Source organism: Podarcis cretensis, assembly GCF_951804945.1.
Source record: "Podarcis cretensis genome assembly, chromosome: 13".
NCBI lineage: Eukaryota > Metazoa > Chordata > Lepidosauria > Squamata > Lacertidae > Podarcis > Podarcis cretensis.
The window spans coordinates 9313101-9332571 of NC_137182.1; the positions used below are offsets into that span (position 1 = coordinate 9313101).

Below are 19471 nucleotides of genomic sequence, written 5' to 3' on the forward strand. Positions count from 1 at the left end.
TTTTGGTAGCTGCAATAACTGAAACAATCAAGCTTTCTGCCATTATCCAAATCCTGAACACACTGCCCCAGGTGTGTGGATGGCAAAATGGGTGCAGGGCCTTTTCTGTGATGGTACCTTGTCTCTAAGACACGCTCCCTGGCAAGGTCTTGCACCTTTCTTTGAGGCAACTGGTGAAGACCATCAGACTCTTAACATGATTGCTTTTTTTCCGCTGCTGGTTTGCAGTTGCTCTGCTTTTCTTTTTACTGCGTTTTTATATTTGACACTGTGAGCCACCTTCCACAAGTGTGTGAAAAGGAAAGCTACAAAGCTTCTAAATGAATAAAATTAAATCATGAGTGCAGCCTTTTCAAAGTCACACCAGGCAAATGATACACTGCTATTTGAATATCTAGCATTACTGGAAAGAAGCTTGGAACGGGATTTAAAGTGGGGGTCAAGTCAATAAACAAAACTGAAAGCCAAGGGCTTTGTTTGCTTCAGTGCCAAACACACCTTCAGCTGTTGAGACATATAATGCCTATTGATAAGATGTTGGCAACCTATGCCCATTGACTGCAATGAAGCAAACTCCTGTTGCCATGGCAGCTGAGAGGGCCAAGACTGTTGGCTATAACCGGATAGCATGTTAACAGCACCCAGTCCCCTGCTAGTGATCACTTTTGTCCTAAACACACCAAAAAGAGGGAGCACATCTTTTGTTCATATTCCTCATGGACAGTCACACAGGTCAGGAATTGCAACAGACTTAAGGTACACTGAATGTTCAAATATATGTCTGTTGATCTCATCCTCTGCTCATGGAGCACTTTGTAAACACCAAAAAGCTGTCAAGCTCCTTAAGGACTGTGTTCCAGACTGGGAAGAATCTGTTTGCTTTATGAACATGCTCCTTTTTATGTGGAAGCAGAGAAGCATTCTCAAATTGTTGTACAAAGTTCACCAAGGGTTTAAATTATGCTGGTTGCGTCATTAGTGGGTTATATCATCCTGTCATGAGCCATGAGTTAATGTTCAGGTGCTTTGTGTTGTTAAAACAATGCAGAGTTGAGTTTTAAAGCCAAGAACCACAGCAGCACTGGGTCTTGAATAAGGAGGACATATTTTCCTTGGATTTCCTTTTGCACAAGTGTGCTTGTGACAGTAGCGTCCAAGCATCGCTTTCTCTAGGCTCATGGAAGCACATTCATTTGCATTTTTATGTATGAGATGTTCATTACGGGATTACTACTGAAAGAGTGCTATGGTAATTGATAAGGGGATCTTCATCCTGGGACAAAGAGTCCCAAGTGAAATAAATGGAAGTTTTTGTTAGCTTTACACAGAGCTTGGCTTTATTTGGGCTTTGCCAATGGGTGTGTTCCTCTGTGCCGCCCCCCCTTCCAGGCCATTGTTACAAATTTCTAAACAAGAACCCACACAGAGTGAAAGCAAATGAAAGGATTATAACAAATGCAAAGTAAGCAAGGAATGCTTTGAGTTAGGAAGCACCCACAGCTTAGTAGGTTGTAAATAGTAAAAACACATGGTTCAGTATCTTTTTTTAAAAAAAAAAACAAGAAACAAGAAAGCAGTTCTAGGGCAATGTATTCTTTTATTATAAATTTAGAATGAATGACCAATGAAAAAGGATCACAATGGAGTACCAAGAAAGCTCATGTATCGATTTTTTTTTAGCAGCATTTCAACAGTCCTAGGCTCCCAACATTCTCCAAGCATGACCTCCTCAAGCCCACTCCAGTAAACCCAACCTGGACACCGTTGCAAGTAGCAAACTCCTCTGGGAAGTGCTCATTTATGAGCTCAATGGAAACAGATGGGAATGGCTCGAGAACACAGATTCCTTTCAACAAGGCTTCCCAAAAGCCTATACTCAAGGTTCCCATAGCAAGAGGAACTGGATTCAAACCACTGTCTGCCAGGCTGATACGGTCCCTTTATTCTAGTAAAGATTGGGGGGGGGTGTTTCATCAATGTGTATCTACCAAATTATGACAAATTGCAGTTCTAGGGCCAGAGACCTTGTAGGCCTCTTCAGTAGTGTCTTCATATGACAACTGGCAGACTTGAATGCCTCTTCAAAAAGGGACAACACGTTTCTGAGTATTGGACACTGCCTTTAGCAGTTCCGAAGCAGTCGCAATGTGATTTATCCCAGGCACCCTTGGCAATGTCCTAAGTCCCAGGCGACAGCAGAGGAACCCAGACTGCAGCTCCTTCTCCTGCGAGCACTGAACTGGCAGGGAGAGCTGTATAGCTTAGATTCCTTCCACACGCTCCGACATTTGATCAGAAATGGTTCTTGTATTCACTCCTCCTCCAGTTATGAGAGTAACTGTAGTATAAAAATCTTAACCACCAAACACTGTTGGTTAGCACCCCAAACTGTCCTAGATCGCTCCCTTTCAGACACTGGGCATAACACTGCCAATCTATGTTACCGTTGACACTGGGTACAAAACCTTTCTGAAACCCCATCTTTCTCCCCCCTTGAGCTTGCTGACAGATGGCTGTTTTGAGAGCAGAATTGGACCTATATACAAGGGGTGGAAAATACTTGTTTGAGGTTTGTCACATAACGAAGCTGAGCTTTTACTAAAATCCTCTGTGGATGATATTTTTTACGTAAGACTGTAGCAGTACGACACTTTACCTGTTACAGTAAAACATGAGCGATACTATCCTGGCTTTGCTGGTGGCTGGCTGGTAGAAAATAACTTTAATTAGAAAGTTAAATGGGTTGCAGGGTGAGGGGAGAGAGAGAGAGAGAGAGAGAGAGAGAGAGAGAGAGAGAGAGAAACAGCACACAGATAGACAAATATAATACTGACAAGCTATTCCCCCTTCTTTGGTACTTTCTAAACTTTCTTATCCAAAATATATGAGGGAAATGCACCATTAAAAAGTTACATTTTTGTAAGTATTTACAAATTCAATGTTCATACAGTATTATACACAACAATATGATATGAACCGAGTTTTTGCCAATGTACTTCTGCACTTTGCTTCCAGTATCATTGAACAGCACTTTTTTTTTTTTTACAAAAAAAGAATCTCATCTTTTTGCAGATTGCTTCATCATTTATCAAACTGACAAACACATCCCAGGTTCTTTTAAAAGATTAAAAAATGGCTACTGAATGATACATTATGTACAAGTTTTACTAGGGATTAAGTTCTAGGCAATTATTTTCACCTCACTTATAACTTAAGGTAGTGTTACCTACTGTAAGCATATATATATATTTCTTTAATACATAAGAAAACGGCACCACATGTTATGTCACCAATGACACAGATGTTATGTACAGCAGATGTTAGATTCTGACGACAAATCCTTGCTGATTAGCTCTTACTGGATGGTTTAAATAGGGAGCTCTGCACTCTGGAGGGGAGACCTTTGCTTCTTTTATCTCAGACGCACCCCCTTCTTCCATGGAAGGAGCAGCGATGTCAGACGTACGGCAGGATGGCGTACATGAAGAGAGCCATGATGGCAGCGCTGAACAAGCCAGCCACGGGGACAGTCACAAACCAGGCGACAAAGATATTGCGGAAGAGGTGCCAGTCAACAGCCTTCTTGGAGCGTATCCAGCCAACTGCCACCACAGAACCAACCTTGGAAGTTTGAGAAGGGAATCAGAATTAAAGGCATCTTAACATGGGCAACAGATGCTTTATGACCTGGGGTCCATAAATTTGGGTTTGCTTTTAGTAACCAGCTATTATATGTGATCACCACCACCCTACCGTCCCTCTGGCATGTAAGGCGATTCAGGGGAAGGGCTGGGCCAAACCAAACCATGCTTTGGAGGCACGTGGAAGCAGCAGAAGATGCGCCAAGTATCTCCAAAGCCTGGCACTAAGCAAGATCAATCCGTTTCACGAGTTGCGTGAAAATGAGATGCCTCATCCCCTCCATTTTCTTTGTAATGCAAGCCTCCCACTTTGAACTGGGTATTCCAGGGACTTACAATTGCCAGAAAGACTTGTGGCAACTGCTGACCAACCAGCAAACACATTTATGGACCCCTATCTATGACAAAACCAATGCCAGTCAGCTGAAGCCCAGATTTACAAATTATCTGAAATTGGAATTCCTGCTTGCTTTTCATACAGGAGAAGAGCTCTACATGAATTTATCACACAAACTGAAAACTATTTGGGATGGGACAGGGAAACACACCTTTTAGTGCCTTGCATAATTTGGATTCCATGGCAGTTCTTATTCTTATTATTTCTAGCTTTACATGACATTCTCCTTAATTTAAGGCCTGTGATAGCAGTTATTGAGCCATGCCCCTTTCAAAGGAAAGGCTAACCATTACAAATAAGAAAAACAACCGTGTTTTATATATTTAAAGTAATATATGTTGCTTTTCAGAGCAAACCATTTCCAAAGCAACTTAACAAAGTAATTTAAACAAAAAACAAAAAAGGACTTCCGGGTTGGCGCCATCGCCGAATGGCGGACTCCCTCCGAGCTCCAGAGGGAGCCTGCTCGGCAGGGGTTGGGTCCCACCGCGCCGGCGATGCGGGGACCCTCAAAAACCATGGGCGCAGAAGCCCATGGACTTGGTGACTCGACGGGCACCGTTTGCGCCCCCCCGACCCGCAAAGAAGCCTTTTTAAAGGCTTCACAGCGGGGGATGGGGGTGGTGTGGTGCTATGAGTCCTCCGCTTCCCCTGCCGAGCGAAGCCGCATGCCATCCGACGGAGATCGCTGACTTCTTCTATTGAAAATTTGGACTGAAAATAATAACCCGTGAGTAATTGGAAAATCGGATTTAAAAGGAATTTTTTTTTTTAAATTTGGAACGAGCGGGGGAGGTGCAAAAAGGAAGTCCGCCTCCCCCCTGTTGTAGAGGATTTAAAGCAAGGATTTGATAATTAAGATCGAGAGAAGAGTTTGTTTTTTATTGAGAAAAGTTATTAATTTCACGATGGAAAATTATAAGATTGTGCTGGAGCAGAAAAGTGGATTGTGTGGACTAAAGTGCAACCCCCCCGGGAACCGGGAGTGATCCGTGAGAGTGCCTGGTGAGGAGATATAGAGATTTTGACAGCTGTCAAAGTAGCTGTCAAAGTTGGAGAATAAAAAGAGAACTTTGTTACGATGACTTTGCCGGTTAGATTCGTTACAATCTGGATATAAATTGTTGAAAACAAGGGATAACAAGTTACCTTGACTTTTGGGTGTGATCTGGAAGGAAACTGAGTTACCATAATCCCTCTAGAGGGGGTTTTGGGACACTACAAGAATTGATGCAAGTGGAAAAATGCTTATGGAATTGAATAGACTTTTTATCTCCTGGGAAAGCTGCAAAAATGAAACATTGTTTTGTCTACAGAGGTCTCTACACTAAAGGAGACAATAGATATATCTATTGAAGAATGGAAGGGACTTGACGCAAGTTTGTTCCTGAACAAATAAAGCCTCTGTAGAGGAACTAGAAGCTTTTGGAATTAGAACTTTTTTGCAGCGGAACAGGAAAAGAAACCAGAGGAAAGTGAGGAAAGAGAACAACAAGAATTGGATAAAGTTGGAACATTTGGGACATTCAGACTTAAAAGGACTAAGAAACAAAATTTGAGTTTTATTCTTAAACATAGAGATCTGGATGGAAAAAATGGACCTTCTTGAGATAGAGTTTTTCCAAGATGGGGTGTTTGAAACTAAAGACTATCAAAAAGATGGCAAAGACTATCAAAAAGACGGCAAAGTGGAGTAGAGAGAGATTTGGACACGGATGTGGGGTTTCCAGGCTGACAGCAGACTTGAAGGACATTGGGGATCGAAACCGGGAAAGGGGGGAGGGAAATTCGGAATCCAAAGGGTGTAAAATTATATTATGTTCTTTATTCTTTTTCTTTGTTCTGTCCTGCATATTAAAGAGGGGAATTCGTGGAAGGGAACAGGGGTCGATCTTAGGGGGAAAAAAATATTTTTAAGTTGAAGAATGGTTTGAATATTGGATCAATGATAATAAGCTTAAAAGTTGGGGTAAGAACTTGTTGAACTAACTTAATGGAAATGGAATACAGGAGGGGGAGGGGTGGGGAAGTCCTGGAAGGATGTTAATGAAAGTAAGGCCTATACGCAAATGTTTCTTTTTTCTTTTTCTTTTTTTCTCTTTCTTTTTTCTGTTTTTTTTTGGAAATTTCAATAAATATTATTTAAAAAAATATATAAACAAAAAACAAAAAATCCACCACTCAGTAACAAAAACTACAACTAGCAAGTTATAACAAATAAAATGCCCAGAAGTTTGCTACACGTGACATAGGTAAAGGTAAAGGGACCCCTGAGCATTAGATCCCATCATGGCCGACTCTGGGGTTGCGGTGCTTTATTGGCCGAGGGGGCCGGAGTACAGCTTCTGGGTCATGCGGCCAGCATGACTAAGCTGCTTCTGGTGGAACCAGAGCAGCGCACGGAAACGCCGTTTAGCTTCCCGCCGGAGCGGTACCTATTTATCTACTTGCACTCTGACGTGCTTTCGAACTGCTAGGTTGGCAGGAGCTGGGACTGAGGAACGGGAGCTCACCCCGTCGCGGGGATTCGAACCGCCAACCTTCTGATCAGCAAGTCCTAGGCTCTGTGGTTTAACCCACAGCGTCACCCATGTCCTGTGCCACAGAAAGTGGAAATTAATTATGTGGCAGAATATAGGAAATCGGTGGCAAAGCTGGATTCCATAAGTGAAGAGCATATGGCTTGAGGTTGGAATTTAGATATTTTGTCCAGCTTTGAGCCCCATCCTGGAAAGAGCAAGAGCTCTTTTTCTAGCAAGCTGCAAATCTAGTGTTCTTCCATCCCTGCTATTGGTACGTTATCTCAGATATGCCAAAAGGGCTGACAAATCTTCTATCACTCTGGCAAATAGAAGAAGCATGTGTTTTTCCTGTTCTGATCACTGCCATTTTAGGGCTTGCCTGAAGCTGTTCTCTGGATGAAGGCTTCTAATACAATATATTCGCTCAAAAGAATAACTATGTTTTCACATTTCAAATAATGGACTGTGATTTGTCTTATGTGAGCAACTGCCATTTCTTTTAACTGCTTAACCCAATTTCCCTTCTAAGTGCCATTAAGTCTACAGTTTGTTTTCTTGTATTGCCAAGGTTTTCCTCTTATGACCCTACATTTCTCCCTAAGGGCTGAGTACAACTGAGACACTATCATGTTCTGCCTTCCTCTTGTCAGAGAGCATCTGGAGAAGAGATACTGCAGGCAAGAGGAAGCCATTTGTGAAAGGAAGGACGCTAAATAAGAAGGCTTCGTATTTCCTTCCAAGCAAGTTTGGAGCTGGCTGGAATTGACTGATCAGGTGCACCAAATTACCGTATTTTTCGCTCCATAGGGCGCACCAGACCATAGGGCGCACCTAGTTTTTAGGGGGGGAAATAAAGGGGGGGAAATTATCCCCCCCCCCAGTCCCAAAGAGCAAAGAAGCCATTCCGCTGTCTTGGCTTCCTCTTTAGCCATGCACAAACTCTCCAGCCAGGAGAGGCTGCGCGCGGCTACGTTTTTAGCCGCGGGACTGGGGCGGGGGAAGCCCGAGCTTCCCCCGACCCCAGCCCCCAGAACAGGTCCAGGAGCGGAGGCAAGGTTACGCAGCCTTGCTGCCGCTCCCAGAGCTTGCGGGCTGGGGGAGCGCTCCAAAGGCTTGCGGATAGCTGCCCAAAGCCCAGGGAGTTGGTACTGCGTTCCCCAGGCTTCGGGCTGCAGGCTGCTATCCGCAAGCCTTCGGAGCCCAAGGGAACTCCCGGCGTGCTCTGAAGGCTTACGGGTAGCTTCCTGAAGCCTGGACAGCGAGAGGGGTCGGTGCGCACTGACCCCTATCGCTCTCCAGGCTTCAGCGAAAGCCTGCATTCACTCCATAGGGCGCACATACATTTCCCCCTTCATTTTTGGAGGGGAAAAGGTGCGTCCTATAGAGCGAAAAATACAGTAAGTGGTACAGTAACATACAGAATTATCTGAAACAACACATTTGGTTGCTCTCTTCCCAATCTCCCCTGCCCCCATCCAAATAACTAGAAGTCTATATGTAACACATATGAAGCTGCCTTAAAAACAGATACTGGTCCATCTGGCCTTCTTTGACTGCAACCAGCAAGACCTCAAGCAGAAAGAAGTAATTCTCAGCCCAACTACCCAAGATCTTTCTTAGCTGGAAATGGCAGAGACTAAATCGAGGACCTCTTGGATGCAGCACATGTGCTTACTACTAAGCTATAAAGGTAAAGGTAAAGGGACCCCTGACCATTAGGTCCAGTCGTGGCCGACTCTGAGGTTGCGGCGCTCATCTCGCTTTATTGGCCAAGGGAGCTGGCGTTTGTCCGCAGACAGCTTCCGGGTCATGACTAAGCTGCTTCTGGCAAACCAGAGCAGCACACGGAAACACCGTTTACCTTCCCGCCGGAGTGGTACCTATTTATCTACTTGCACTTTGACGTGCTTTCGAAGTGCTAGGTTGGCAAGAGCAGGGGCCGAGCAACGGGAGCTCATTTTCTTACTGTAATGACTGTCCACAGCGCCGCTGAATTAATGTAAGAAGGGCCCATATATGTTACAGTGGCAATGGCAGCTATATAAAAATAAAAACTGCATCAGGATAATGACTACTTCACTTGTCTATCCCTTCTGCCTCCTGAAGAGTCCGTGCAAATAGAAAGGCATATCCACCTCTGTTAAAATATTCTAGAGATTTACGGTTTGTCAGATAAATTACTAGGATGCAACATTCCAAAGGATTAATTCAATCCAATTAGTGTTGATGGCATAGCTCAGTCTTAGTAACCTTAGTCATAGGACTATCTCTGATCAAATCAGTTCTGAAAGCCACAAGTCTGATCATAGTTACAGTAAGAAGTTACTGGCTAACATTCAACGTCTGTAATAAATTTCTTTTCCCTCTTGTCAGTCATTGCCCCTAGACCATAAGATAAAAATGGATAGTCACGAACATGCTTTGTTCTTCATTTTGCCTGTGGAAATTTCACCTGATCCTTTCCAGAACAGGACCTACACCACCAGCAGGAATCATGTGTGCAAATGCAAAGTGTGCTCACATGACAACTGCTGACACTAGTGCAGCAACACTGGAACATTTATCTGGGCAGGCACCAGGCAAAGTGGTGAGTGAGCAGTGATAATGTTTAGGATGACAAGAGGTCTGTGTGCCCTGCAGCCTTCCAAGACCGTTTAAGTTATCCTGTTGTTCTTAGGTGCAGCAGAAAACACGGTTCTGTCACCAATGTGGATGTAAAATTCAATTGCCAGTCCAGATGGCTTCTGTAAATGGAATCTTTGCCTGGATTGTGGGGATGGGGTTGGCTTCTGCTTAGCGTGTAGCTCACTTTTCTAGCCCTGAAAGTAATGGACATGTGACTGTAATCATGGTATCTAAAAACATTGTTTAATTCGACCTCATATTACAATATTTTGCAATCTTCTTTAAGGAGAATAGTGATATGTTCATACATGAACTGTTATCAGCTCCTAGAGATTTTGTCTATTCTTCTACCTCATTACTTGCTACGGATTTTCCTTCTAGCAGATTGGTCACCCCACTGCAACTCTCTTTTTATTTGTTAGGGTGTTTTTTAAAGAGATTGGGGGGGAGGAACTTGGGGGAGGAGAATAAGAGAAATGGAAAGTGGGCAGTGGTAGAGATATGATATATGCTAAAATAAAAAACGGGGGGGGGGGAGTTAGGTCTGAAAGCATGAATAGTGATGTATATGAAAAGTACCACAATTTAATTTTAAAACCAATTAAAGAATATTCAACTTATGCTCTGTTTTGTTTCATGAATTTCCCCAATTTTTAGAGGGTATCAGTGACACTGGCATCAGTTAACCCATTTCTAAACATTATCAAAGTTTAGCTGACTACGTTTTAATGAGAATACAGGTTAGAAAAGCAGATAATCACTGAAAAGCTACAGTCCGTATAGACCTTCTAGTTCCGATTGGCTTGAAATCAAATACCATTTGCCTTCAGATACATGAATGCTCGGTTCTGTATTTCAATGACTTGTGATGTATGCTCCTAAAATTATGCACATCACAATCCATGAAAGTTACATATGAGAAACTGCAAATCTGGGGGAAGAAAATAAAATGTATGAAACTGTTAGTCGAAAGCTAATACTAAGAAGTTTAAGTTTATATAGAAGCAAGGATACTAAAAGTTAAGATGATGACTGTTGCTTGTTAATACACTACAAAATGAATACTACAATGTGTTTTATAAACAGCAATAAGAGTAATAATATAATATATACATTCTTTTTCTTTTTGTTCTTTTTTTTTAAAAAAGAAAACCTCCCCAACATTCTAACATTTGAGGGGAATTTGCAACTCACATGTTTTGTATAATTTTGTAAATAACTAAATTTCCATATTTTAATTATTGCTTTTTTAATTTTAAAACTTGCTTGGTAGTATATTACTTAATGAAGGCAAAATGGGATGTGGGGGAATCAGCATTTGTTATTTGTTTCTTTTTCTTTAAAGATTGAGCATGTGTTTAATGGACGTGACCACTGCAGACTCCAATACCTTGCAATGAGTGGAGCTTATTGGAATACCCACATTTGAGGCTACAAGTACGGTTAGCGCACACATTACTTCAATGCAAAATCCACTGTAAAGAAATAAAAAAAAGACAGATGGAGATTTTGAAGTGTAAGAGCGACACACAGGAAATCCCATGCCATGCATTCATCAGGAAAGTAGAAGAATGAACGATGAACAGTGTCAGAACCTCCGGACAAAGAAGGGTGCAGCAGATCAACGTTCACATGGCATGACCTGAGGAAAAAGTTACTGCTATTCAAGGCCAACTCCACCATGCATGGCAGCAAATTTTGGTGTACCAGTCAAGGGCAGCACAATGTAGATTCTTAGTTCGTTATTTTAATTCCAATAGGCGGGTGCGACTTGGATATCCTGCCTCAGGCATCAAAACGCCTCGGGCCATCCGCCCCACTACACTCTAAAACATTTGGGCTCGTGTCATTATTCCTAAATGTTCTCATGTGCAGTTCCATGACCATGTGAAAACATCGAGATTAGACAGTTCCTGGTGTGCAGCCCCACCAATCTTTCCTTCTGCACAAGACCCTCTGAAATTAATGGGCAATGCAAAAGGCCAATGGTTGATGTATTGCTCTTTCGGGGAACATACCGCTATGCCGAATTCCATGTGGATGCGTAGGGAATAATCTGATAACAAGTGTCTCTGTGGGGAAGGGGGAATAGTTTGATTCCACAATGTGCAAAAAGGGTGAGATGTCTGAGAAGGGAACCTGAGGGCTGCCCATTCATAAGAGTGGAGTGACGGGTGGGGTGGGGAGAGTTCTTGGATGTGAAATGGACGTGTGCATTTCCTCATTGTGGTATCATGCCGCTATAAACTGATCTGGGCAGCAGAGTTAAAACACGAACAGTCCAGACCGGCCTGGCTGCAGTCACATGGCAAAGGCATACCTTGCAGTGTGTAGTACTGACAGGAAGTCCAATATTGGAAGCTACCACAACTGTGAACGCCGAAGCCAACTCAATAGTGAATCCACTGCAGGAAGCATAAAAAAAACACTTCACAGTCACTCTTTCTTAAAAAAAAGGTGTAATCAATCAGTCTGGGCTGACACCATGCAACATGCCAACGTCTTACCAGCATCGTCTCCAACCGGTTCCCTCCGACTGATCTTTGGTCATTGAGTTATATTAAGTGAGAGAACAAAGAGCTGCTGAATAACAAAAACTGGACACACACATCCACATTAAATTAGCTGAGCAGCTCGCTGCTACTGACAACCTATACTACATTCCAATAAATCATGCTCAATTAGTAAACAGGTTAGCAGCAGAGGTCTAGTATGCATTAAAAGCAAATAAAAAAAATCACAGGTTTGGTTTCTTTTTTTAATCATTCAGAAGCACATGGAAAACTACTTCGATTTTTGCCATTTCCTAATTTATGCCTCTCTATGCTATTCAGACATTGGTAGGCTATTCTGCCCAACTAGACCTCAACAATGCAAACAACATTGCCATTAGTTTAAAGAGAAAGCTACGTACATCACTACTCCGATCAAAACCAGGAATCATTAGGCACACATATGCTATGGCATAGCTAGCATGAGATGCCAGGGCAATGAGATGCAGGAGATGGGCACGTACCTTGATGGTGTGATGGGCGTGAGATCTTTTCCCATGGTTTGGATCACTCTTCTCCCCCAGACCCAGAGGCCCACACAGATGCCAACGCCCCCATAAAGGAGCAGCCATACGGGGGTAGGAGCTTCTTGCAGTACGCCACCTTTGTCATAAATAAGCCAGAGGGCAACCAAGGGGCCAATAGCATTGCTGGAAAACATAGCAGTGAAAATATATTATCAAATCCTAAATGCTTCACTCAATACCCTCCTAGTCACACTGAACAAAGACAGAAGAACCTTACAAAAACAGCCATACATTTATTACAATTTACATCCTTCCTTGGGACGCGGGTGGCGCTGTGGGTTAAACCACAGAGCCTAGGACTTGCCGATCAGAAGGTTGGCAGTTCGAATCCCCGCAACGGGGTGAGCTCCCGTTGCTCGGTCCCTGCTCCTGTCAACCTAGCAGTTCGAAAGCACGTCAAAGTGCAAGTAGATAAATAGGTACCGCTCCAGTGGGAAGGTAAACGGCGTTTCTGTGCGCTGCTCTGGTTTGCCAGAAGCGGCTTAGTCATGCTGGCCACATGACCCGAAAGCTGTACACCGGCTCCCTCGGCCAACAAAGCAAGATGAGCGCCGCAACCCCAGAGTCGGTCACGACTGGACCTAATGGTCAGGGGTCCCTCTACCTTTTTACACCATTCCTTACTGCATATTGCGCACATGATGTTGAGACATGCTATCTTCCTCTAAAAGGAAATACCAGAGTGGCGTTTTCACAGACATGAATCTACTACACAACAGAAAACAGGAGTTTTAACTTTTTCTTATGTCACAGAGATAGGACAATATGAGGGCTAATGGGCTGATCCATTGTGAACACAGCTAGTTTCCCAACTGGTTTCTGGATGCAATTCCAAGCGCTGTTTTTAAAAAGTGCTTTTGATCTTCTCTCTCACAAGATCCTCAGAAGTGACCATGTTTCATATTCCCTCTTTATCCACTATGGGGACAACAAGAAGCAGGAACCGTGTTCTCAGTTCCTGCTGCTTGCAGAGTTCAAAGGTACTCAGCTACAATCTGGTGTTTCATTGGCATGTAAAATATTTTAAAGGATACTGTTCTGTTCCTTGTCAGCTTGTGAGTCACTTTGAAAAATCACAGGACAGGTGGGCTGAATATTTTTTAGTAAGCAAAATATAGGAATCAGAAGATACCCCGATGCACTTTTATGAAATGCTTCCTTTGCCGTCCCTACATTCACAACATACAGCAGATTGTGACCACTTTTCTACCTATTTTTTGCTGGCATGTATGCATCGCTGGCTTAAGCACTGTAAATCTGATACTGGGTTCCATAAGCAGAAATAAGGGTGCCCCTGGTTACAATGGGGCAGGTTGAAGGACATTGCATTGAAAGAGGAGGGGAGGGGAAAGTTCATGATCCCCCAGCTCCCTCCCTGAACAATTATAAACCCTAATAGCCCTGTGAGTTCTGAAGAAAGTGTACTAGTACTCTCACTTCATGATACCATGTGCTTTACGGGAAATAGATTCCTAGCTACAATTTATTTTCAGTCATTTTTAACCTTCATTTTGGGAGGGGTAGAGGGGTGAAAATAACCAGGGATGATCTCTCATTCTCTCTCTCTCTTTCCACAAACCTAATAGCATATATTCTTTACACCTTTATTCTTGGAGGATCTGTACAGCAGGGGTAAGCATTGCGGGCCCCTCCATATATTGTTGGAATACAACTCCCATGAGCTCAAGTATGATTGACAGCAGTTGTAGTCCAGTAACATTCAAAGGTCATCATGTTGGTTACCACTGCGCCACAGATTATCTTTTTAAGCATTCACTTAAAGACATGGGTACAGTCATGGGAAAAAGGAAGTTCACCCTCTTTGAATTCTGTGGTTTTACAGATCAGAACTTACTAATAACCATTTGTTCCTCAGCAGGTCTTAAAATTAGGTAAATACAACTTCAGATGAACAACAACACATGTGTGTTGTCATATGTTGTTGTTCATCTGAGGTTGCATTTACCCAATTTTAAGACCGGCTAAGGAACAGATGGTTATTATGTCTTGATATGTAAAACCACAGAATTCAAAGAGGGTGTACTTTCTTTTTCCCGTGACTGTATGTGTACATCTCAAAATGTAATGCACTAAGCAAATGAGACACCTATTTGGAAATACGGATATGATACAGGAACACTCAAGAAAGTCAAGACTAGCTTCAGATTCCTATTGTGACTTGGTCACAAAACCTAGTTTCCTGCTAAACGAAACATGGGAAAACCACTATAATAATGAAATGTCTGATCAGCTTAGTGGTATAAAATCATGCTCCTGAAGGTATGCAATGGCAACTCACTTACTTGCCTAAATGTTTTTGAGCCTGGGAGCCAAAACTGGACATTTCAGAAGCACACTGATTTGATCTAGTTTTCTCTCCCCAGGGCGGAGCTGGGCACATTTTTATTCTTCACCAAACAGAGATGGAAGTTCTATGTGACACGCACTTCTGAAGCACGAGCTCACAGCAAGAACACTGCAAGCCAAATATAGAATGAATAGGCCAATCATCCATGGCCCTGTGCAATATTCTACGGCACTGATTTTGCTATCTGTTACCTAATACTATGGAAGGACAGATCGTGAAACTGAGGCTCCAATACTTTGGCCACCTCATGAGAAGAGAAGACTCCCTGGAAAAGACCCTGATGTTGGGAAAGATTGACGGCACAAGAAGAAGGGGACGACAGAGGACGAGATGGTTGGACAGTGTTCTTGAAGCTACCAGCATGAGTTTGACCAAACTGCGGGAGGCAGTGGAAGATAGGAGGGCCTGGCGTGCTCTGGTCCATGGGGTCACGAAGAGTTGGACACGACTAAACGACTAAACAACAACCTAATACTATGAAAGCATAGAAAGCAAGAATTGGTTACCAGAAGAAATACATAAAATAACCAGTACTAACAATCCAAGTTTAATGAATTAACAAGCCAAAGCTTTCTCAGGACGTTGGCAATGGAGAATGGCATGCACAGAATACACAACCCAAGACCTGACAGCTAGATACAAGGACTAGCATTGGCTATATTTAGTCTAAGCACCTTGCCCAAACACACAGCTGGAATAAGGGCAGTGGCACTGTCTGACATGGTGCATAACAAGAAGGCAAAGTCTAGAAGTTAATATTTTCTGAAAAATGGGAGCCCCAGCTTTCAAATGATATAAATCTTGCAACTTTGTGCCTGACACATTCCCTAGGAGTTAAAGGCAGTCATCAACTTACCAAAAAAGAAAAAAAGAAAAACACTAACTGCCAACCAGAATGAAATCCTTAAACTCAAGTGACTCTTATGGCTCAGTAAGAAGGTTTATACTGCAATGGCGTAGAAAAAGGTTGTCAAGCAACTTTGTTTGCAGAGTCATAGAAATGTGGTGTTTCAAGAACAACTACACCCCCAATTGCAGTTGAGCTATCAGGGCCAAGGAGGTGGAGAAGCAGTTTAATTTAAAATCCAGTGTTGTACAACCCGACACTTACAATTTACCAGTGCCACCTGGTAACCCAACAAACCCTTACCTAGAATGAATGCTTCCCCCTCTATGTTAAAAATACCCCAGATTTTGACAGGCCCATATGTTTGGCACCAGTCAGTGGCCAAAGTAAATAGCTCCTGGGATTATGTGCCTTCCCTACTCTTCTTCCACCAGGTACAAAATTGGCCTGGCCCAAACTAATGGCCATTTTAAATTTAAATGTCCGCTTTTGTTAATTAAAAAAAAAAAAATCTCTTTAATCTTAGCTTTCTGAACTGCTCCCTCTTCCTTTTCCCTTCTATTTCTAGGCTCTTAAATGGTATGATTTAATAAAGCAGAGATCCACCTCATTCAGGAGTGCCTCCTTGTTTGTCACAGGGTTAAAATCCAGGCTCCAGGTCTGAAGGTGGAGCAAGAGGAGCTCTAGATGGATTTGGGGCTGCTTACGATAAAGATAAGGTAAAGGTAAAGGTACCCCTGCCCGTACGGGCCAGTCTTGACAGACTCTGGGGTTGTGCGCCCATCTCACTTAAGAGGCCAGGGGCCAGCGCTGTCCGGAGACACTTCCGGGTCACGTGGCCAGCGTGACATCGCTGCTCTGGCGAGCCAGAGCTGCACACGGAAACGCCGTTTACCTTCCCGCTGGTAAGCGGTCCCTATTTATCTACTTGCACCCGGAGGTGCTTTCGAACTGCTAGGTTGGCAGGCGCTGGGACCGAGCAGCGGGAGCGCACCCCGCCGCAGGGATTCGAACCGCCGACCTTTCGATCGGCAAGTCCTAGGCGCTGAGGCTTTAACCCACAGCGCCACCTGCGTCCTTACGATAAAGATAGCAGCTCACAATAGCAGCGCTTCCGCTTGGGCTGCCTCTGTAGGGTGCCATGACAAAAGTCAAGAAAAACTATTCCCTCTCTGAACTGCGGGCCTTTTAGATTTATATATGCACAAACATTGTTTGCTACGAATGATCCAATTACCGGGCTTGAATTGAAACAGAACACTTATTTCCATTGTTTTCCAGCAGCTTGGCTTTTGACCCTACCATCTTTCTGCTAAATTAATCCTTTAAATGCTTCACAATGGTGTTATTGTATATTGTAGGGACCTGAGTGGGGCGCAGTGCATCTCTATAGGCTTCGTGCAAGCAGACACAGCCCTCCTCCCCCCCGGGAGACGTTTCTGTTGATGGATGCCTAGCTCTACCCAGCGCAAGAAGGAGAGAACAGATGCGGCTCACACAACAGGGTCCAACTGCAACATCACAATTTTTCAATTAGGAGTGAATGGCAGGCTTTCAGCTTCATGGAAGAAAGTAAAAGAAACTTGGGGACACGGTTTTAGCTCCACGAGACCTTCACCATGCCATGGTTACGTAAGATAAGCAGGGGGAAGAAATCCAAGAATATAAAGACAGGTGGCTGGCTATACGCTCTGTAAGACCAAGAAAACCAAGTCAAAGAACACACATGTACTCTCAAGTTAGCCTGTGGAGCCTACAGATAAAACAGATAGGGCAGGGCGCCCTTTGCTGCTGTGCATAGCAAGGGAGGGTTAGGAATAGCAGCCAGTCTTTCAAGCTACTTGCCCACAATGGCTATGTTCTGCCTCCACAGTTGGAAACAGCAAGAAGAGTTTGGATTTGATATCCCGCTTTATCACTACCCGAAGGAGTCTCAAAGCTGCTAACATTCTCCTTTCTCTTCCTCCCCCACAACAAACACTCTGTGAGGTGAGTGGGGCTGAGAGACTTCAAAGAAGTGTGACTGGCCCAAGGTCACCCGGCAGCTGCAGGTGGAGGAGCGGGGAAGCGAACCCGGTTCACCAGATTACGAGACTACCGCTCTTAACCACTACACCACACTGGCAATGCTTCCAATGCCGGAAACCACAGGAGGGGAGATTGCTCTTGTGCTCGAATTCTGCTTGCTGGTTTGCCACCAGCAACTGTTCAGCCACTATAAGTACAGAATGCTGGACTAGATGGGCCATTGGCCTGATCCAGGAGGCTCTTGCTATGTCCTTACGACCAAGTTACTTGGTGCAGAACCCCCAATAAGCACCCACAAAATACAATCTGAAAGCTACTGTTCTATTTCCAAAGAACAGAGCAAATGCTGGAGGAGCCAGTGCCCAATGAATGAAACACACAACCAAAGGAACGCCAGCACCCAAGCAGCGCAGTCTGATGGGAAGTTTTGCTTCTACACATGACTCTGGCTAAACCATTTTAAGCTGAGACATTCCTTCATCACCCTAGAATGTTCAGTCCACATTGAGTTCATGAGACATTGCATCCTGACCTGTTCTTAGTGCTTGGTTGACCACATCTACGGATGAATGCTATATCAATCACTAGTAATAGTTTAACAAGGAGGTTTTCACGCCTGTCCAATTCTGTGTTCCCTTTCCCAGCCTTTGGTCTATTGATGATTGATGCCTGTGTGCAACCCTTGTATTGTATTTGTGTTAACCAATCAGCAACAAGCACATACGTGGCAATGCTGTAATATTCAATAAAAGGGACTCCCCGAGACATGCTCCGCAGATGCCTCCCATATGACACTTGCCATTCGTCTGCCTTTTATTTCAACCCAACAGCAGTCATCAGCCTTGATGGCTGTGGAAATAAGATGCTTGAGTTATTCAGGGGAATTCATCAGGTCAGACTGCCTCCACCACAGGTATCAACTTGCCACCTGATTCATAAAGTGAATAAGCCTTCCAGTTGGCAGCTGTGTTCCTAGCAGCATGGTGCTCAATGAAGAGTCTATTCCGGCATTTTAAATGTCATGGGTGGTATGAAGGAAGAAACCTAAACAGCACAAGTGAATGCAATCACAGACACAGAACACACCACGCAAAACCAATCCTTCTCAAAATGTTGGCGGTGTTACAACAGAGTACCCACTGGGTGTTCAAATTAATGCTCAGTGGGAAACTATTAAAAAGGTGCTGTGGAAATCTGATCACTTCTGGCTCACCGTTGACGTTATGTAAGGGTAAGGTGCCAAGGGTGAGGAATGTCTCAAACTGGGACCTCCAACCATAACTCTTCAGTGCCTTACCTCCTGCACCTCCTGCCAGCCAGGCAGTCCCAATTTTGTGGTTCAAGGCTGCTCTCTTGGCTGCAGTACTTATCTGAGTTTTGTCAGCTGACCCCATAGCCTTAACAAAAACCCACAACTTTCCAGAAGAATCAGCTGCAAATTGTCACTGTCCTGTCCTTTTCCCATGCTACCCTGCCTGCCTGATCTAGTATGTGACCTCCAACCTATCCAGGTCTCCTGTTGCTAAACCAGACCCAGTACAAGACAAGATGCCTCCCCCCTGGACAAAAAAAAATCATGTACAGAAGTCAACCAGACATGCAGTTGGATCCAATTTAAAACTGGCAATGGAACTGGGTCTTCCACAACACCCAAGGGCAGCTGGTTAGCTGAGGAAGCGCTGGGCAGGCCGCAGGGCACACATAGCTCTACCCTCAAACATCTCACCACTGTTCCCTTACTGCTCCACCTGGTGCCTGCTCCCATCCACCCATGAAAAATGCTGTAATGCTGCAGCGCTAGTGCCTACATGTGTCACGTGAACAAAGCAATACATAAGCATTACCTACTGGAGTGCGTGGCCTGGGCTGAAAGCCTCTGCCTGCTTGCTTGGCCAGGGGTCTCTCTTGACAGGACGGTCTGCAATGTTTCAAGTAAAGCGCACAGGTCTACATAACGGTACACA

The 19471-nt window shown here is 43.9% G+C and overlaps 1 protein-coding gene across 7 annotated transcripts in view; it reads right to left on the bottom strand.

Annotated features, from left to right (window-relative positions):
- Positions 1 to 1577: 1577 nt before the first annotated feature.
- SLC20A2 (solute carrier family 20 member 2) overlaps positions 1578 to 19471 on the bottom strand; it is a 97458-nt gene continuing 79564 nt past the window's right edge. For 2 of the 7 annotated variants that reach the window (XM_079949573.1, XM_079949574.1), the window contains exons 9-11: positions 12202 to 12387; positions 11506 to 11590; positions 1578 to 3621 (exon numbers count right to left, since the gene is read on the bottom strand). In XM_079949573.1, coding sequence (XP_079805699.1) covers positions 3457 to 3621; positions 11506 to 11590; positions 12202 to 12387 — 436 coding nt within the window. In that variant the 3' untranslated portion in view covers positions 1578 to 3456. Of the gene's footprint in view, positions 3622 to 10575; positions 10661 to 11505; positions 11591 to 12201; positions 12388 to 19471 lie in introns of all 7 variants that reach the window. The other 5 variants (XR_013832419.1, XM_079949577.1, XM_079949576.1 and 2 more) reach the window with 5 other exon arrangements.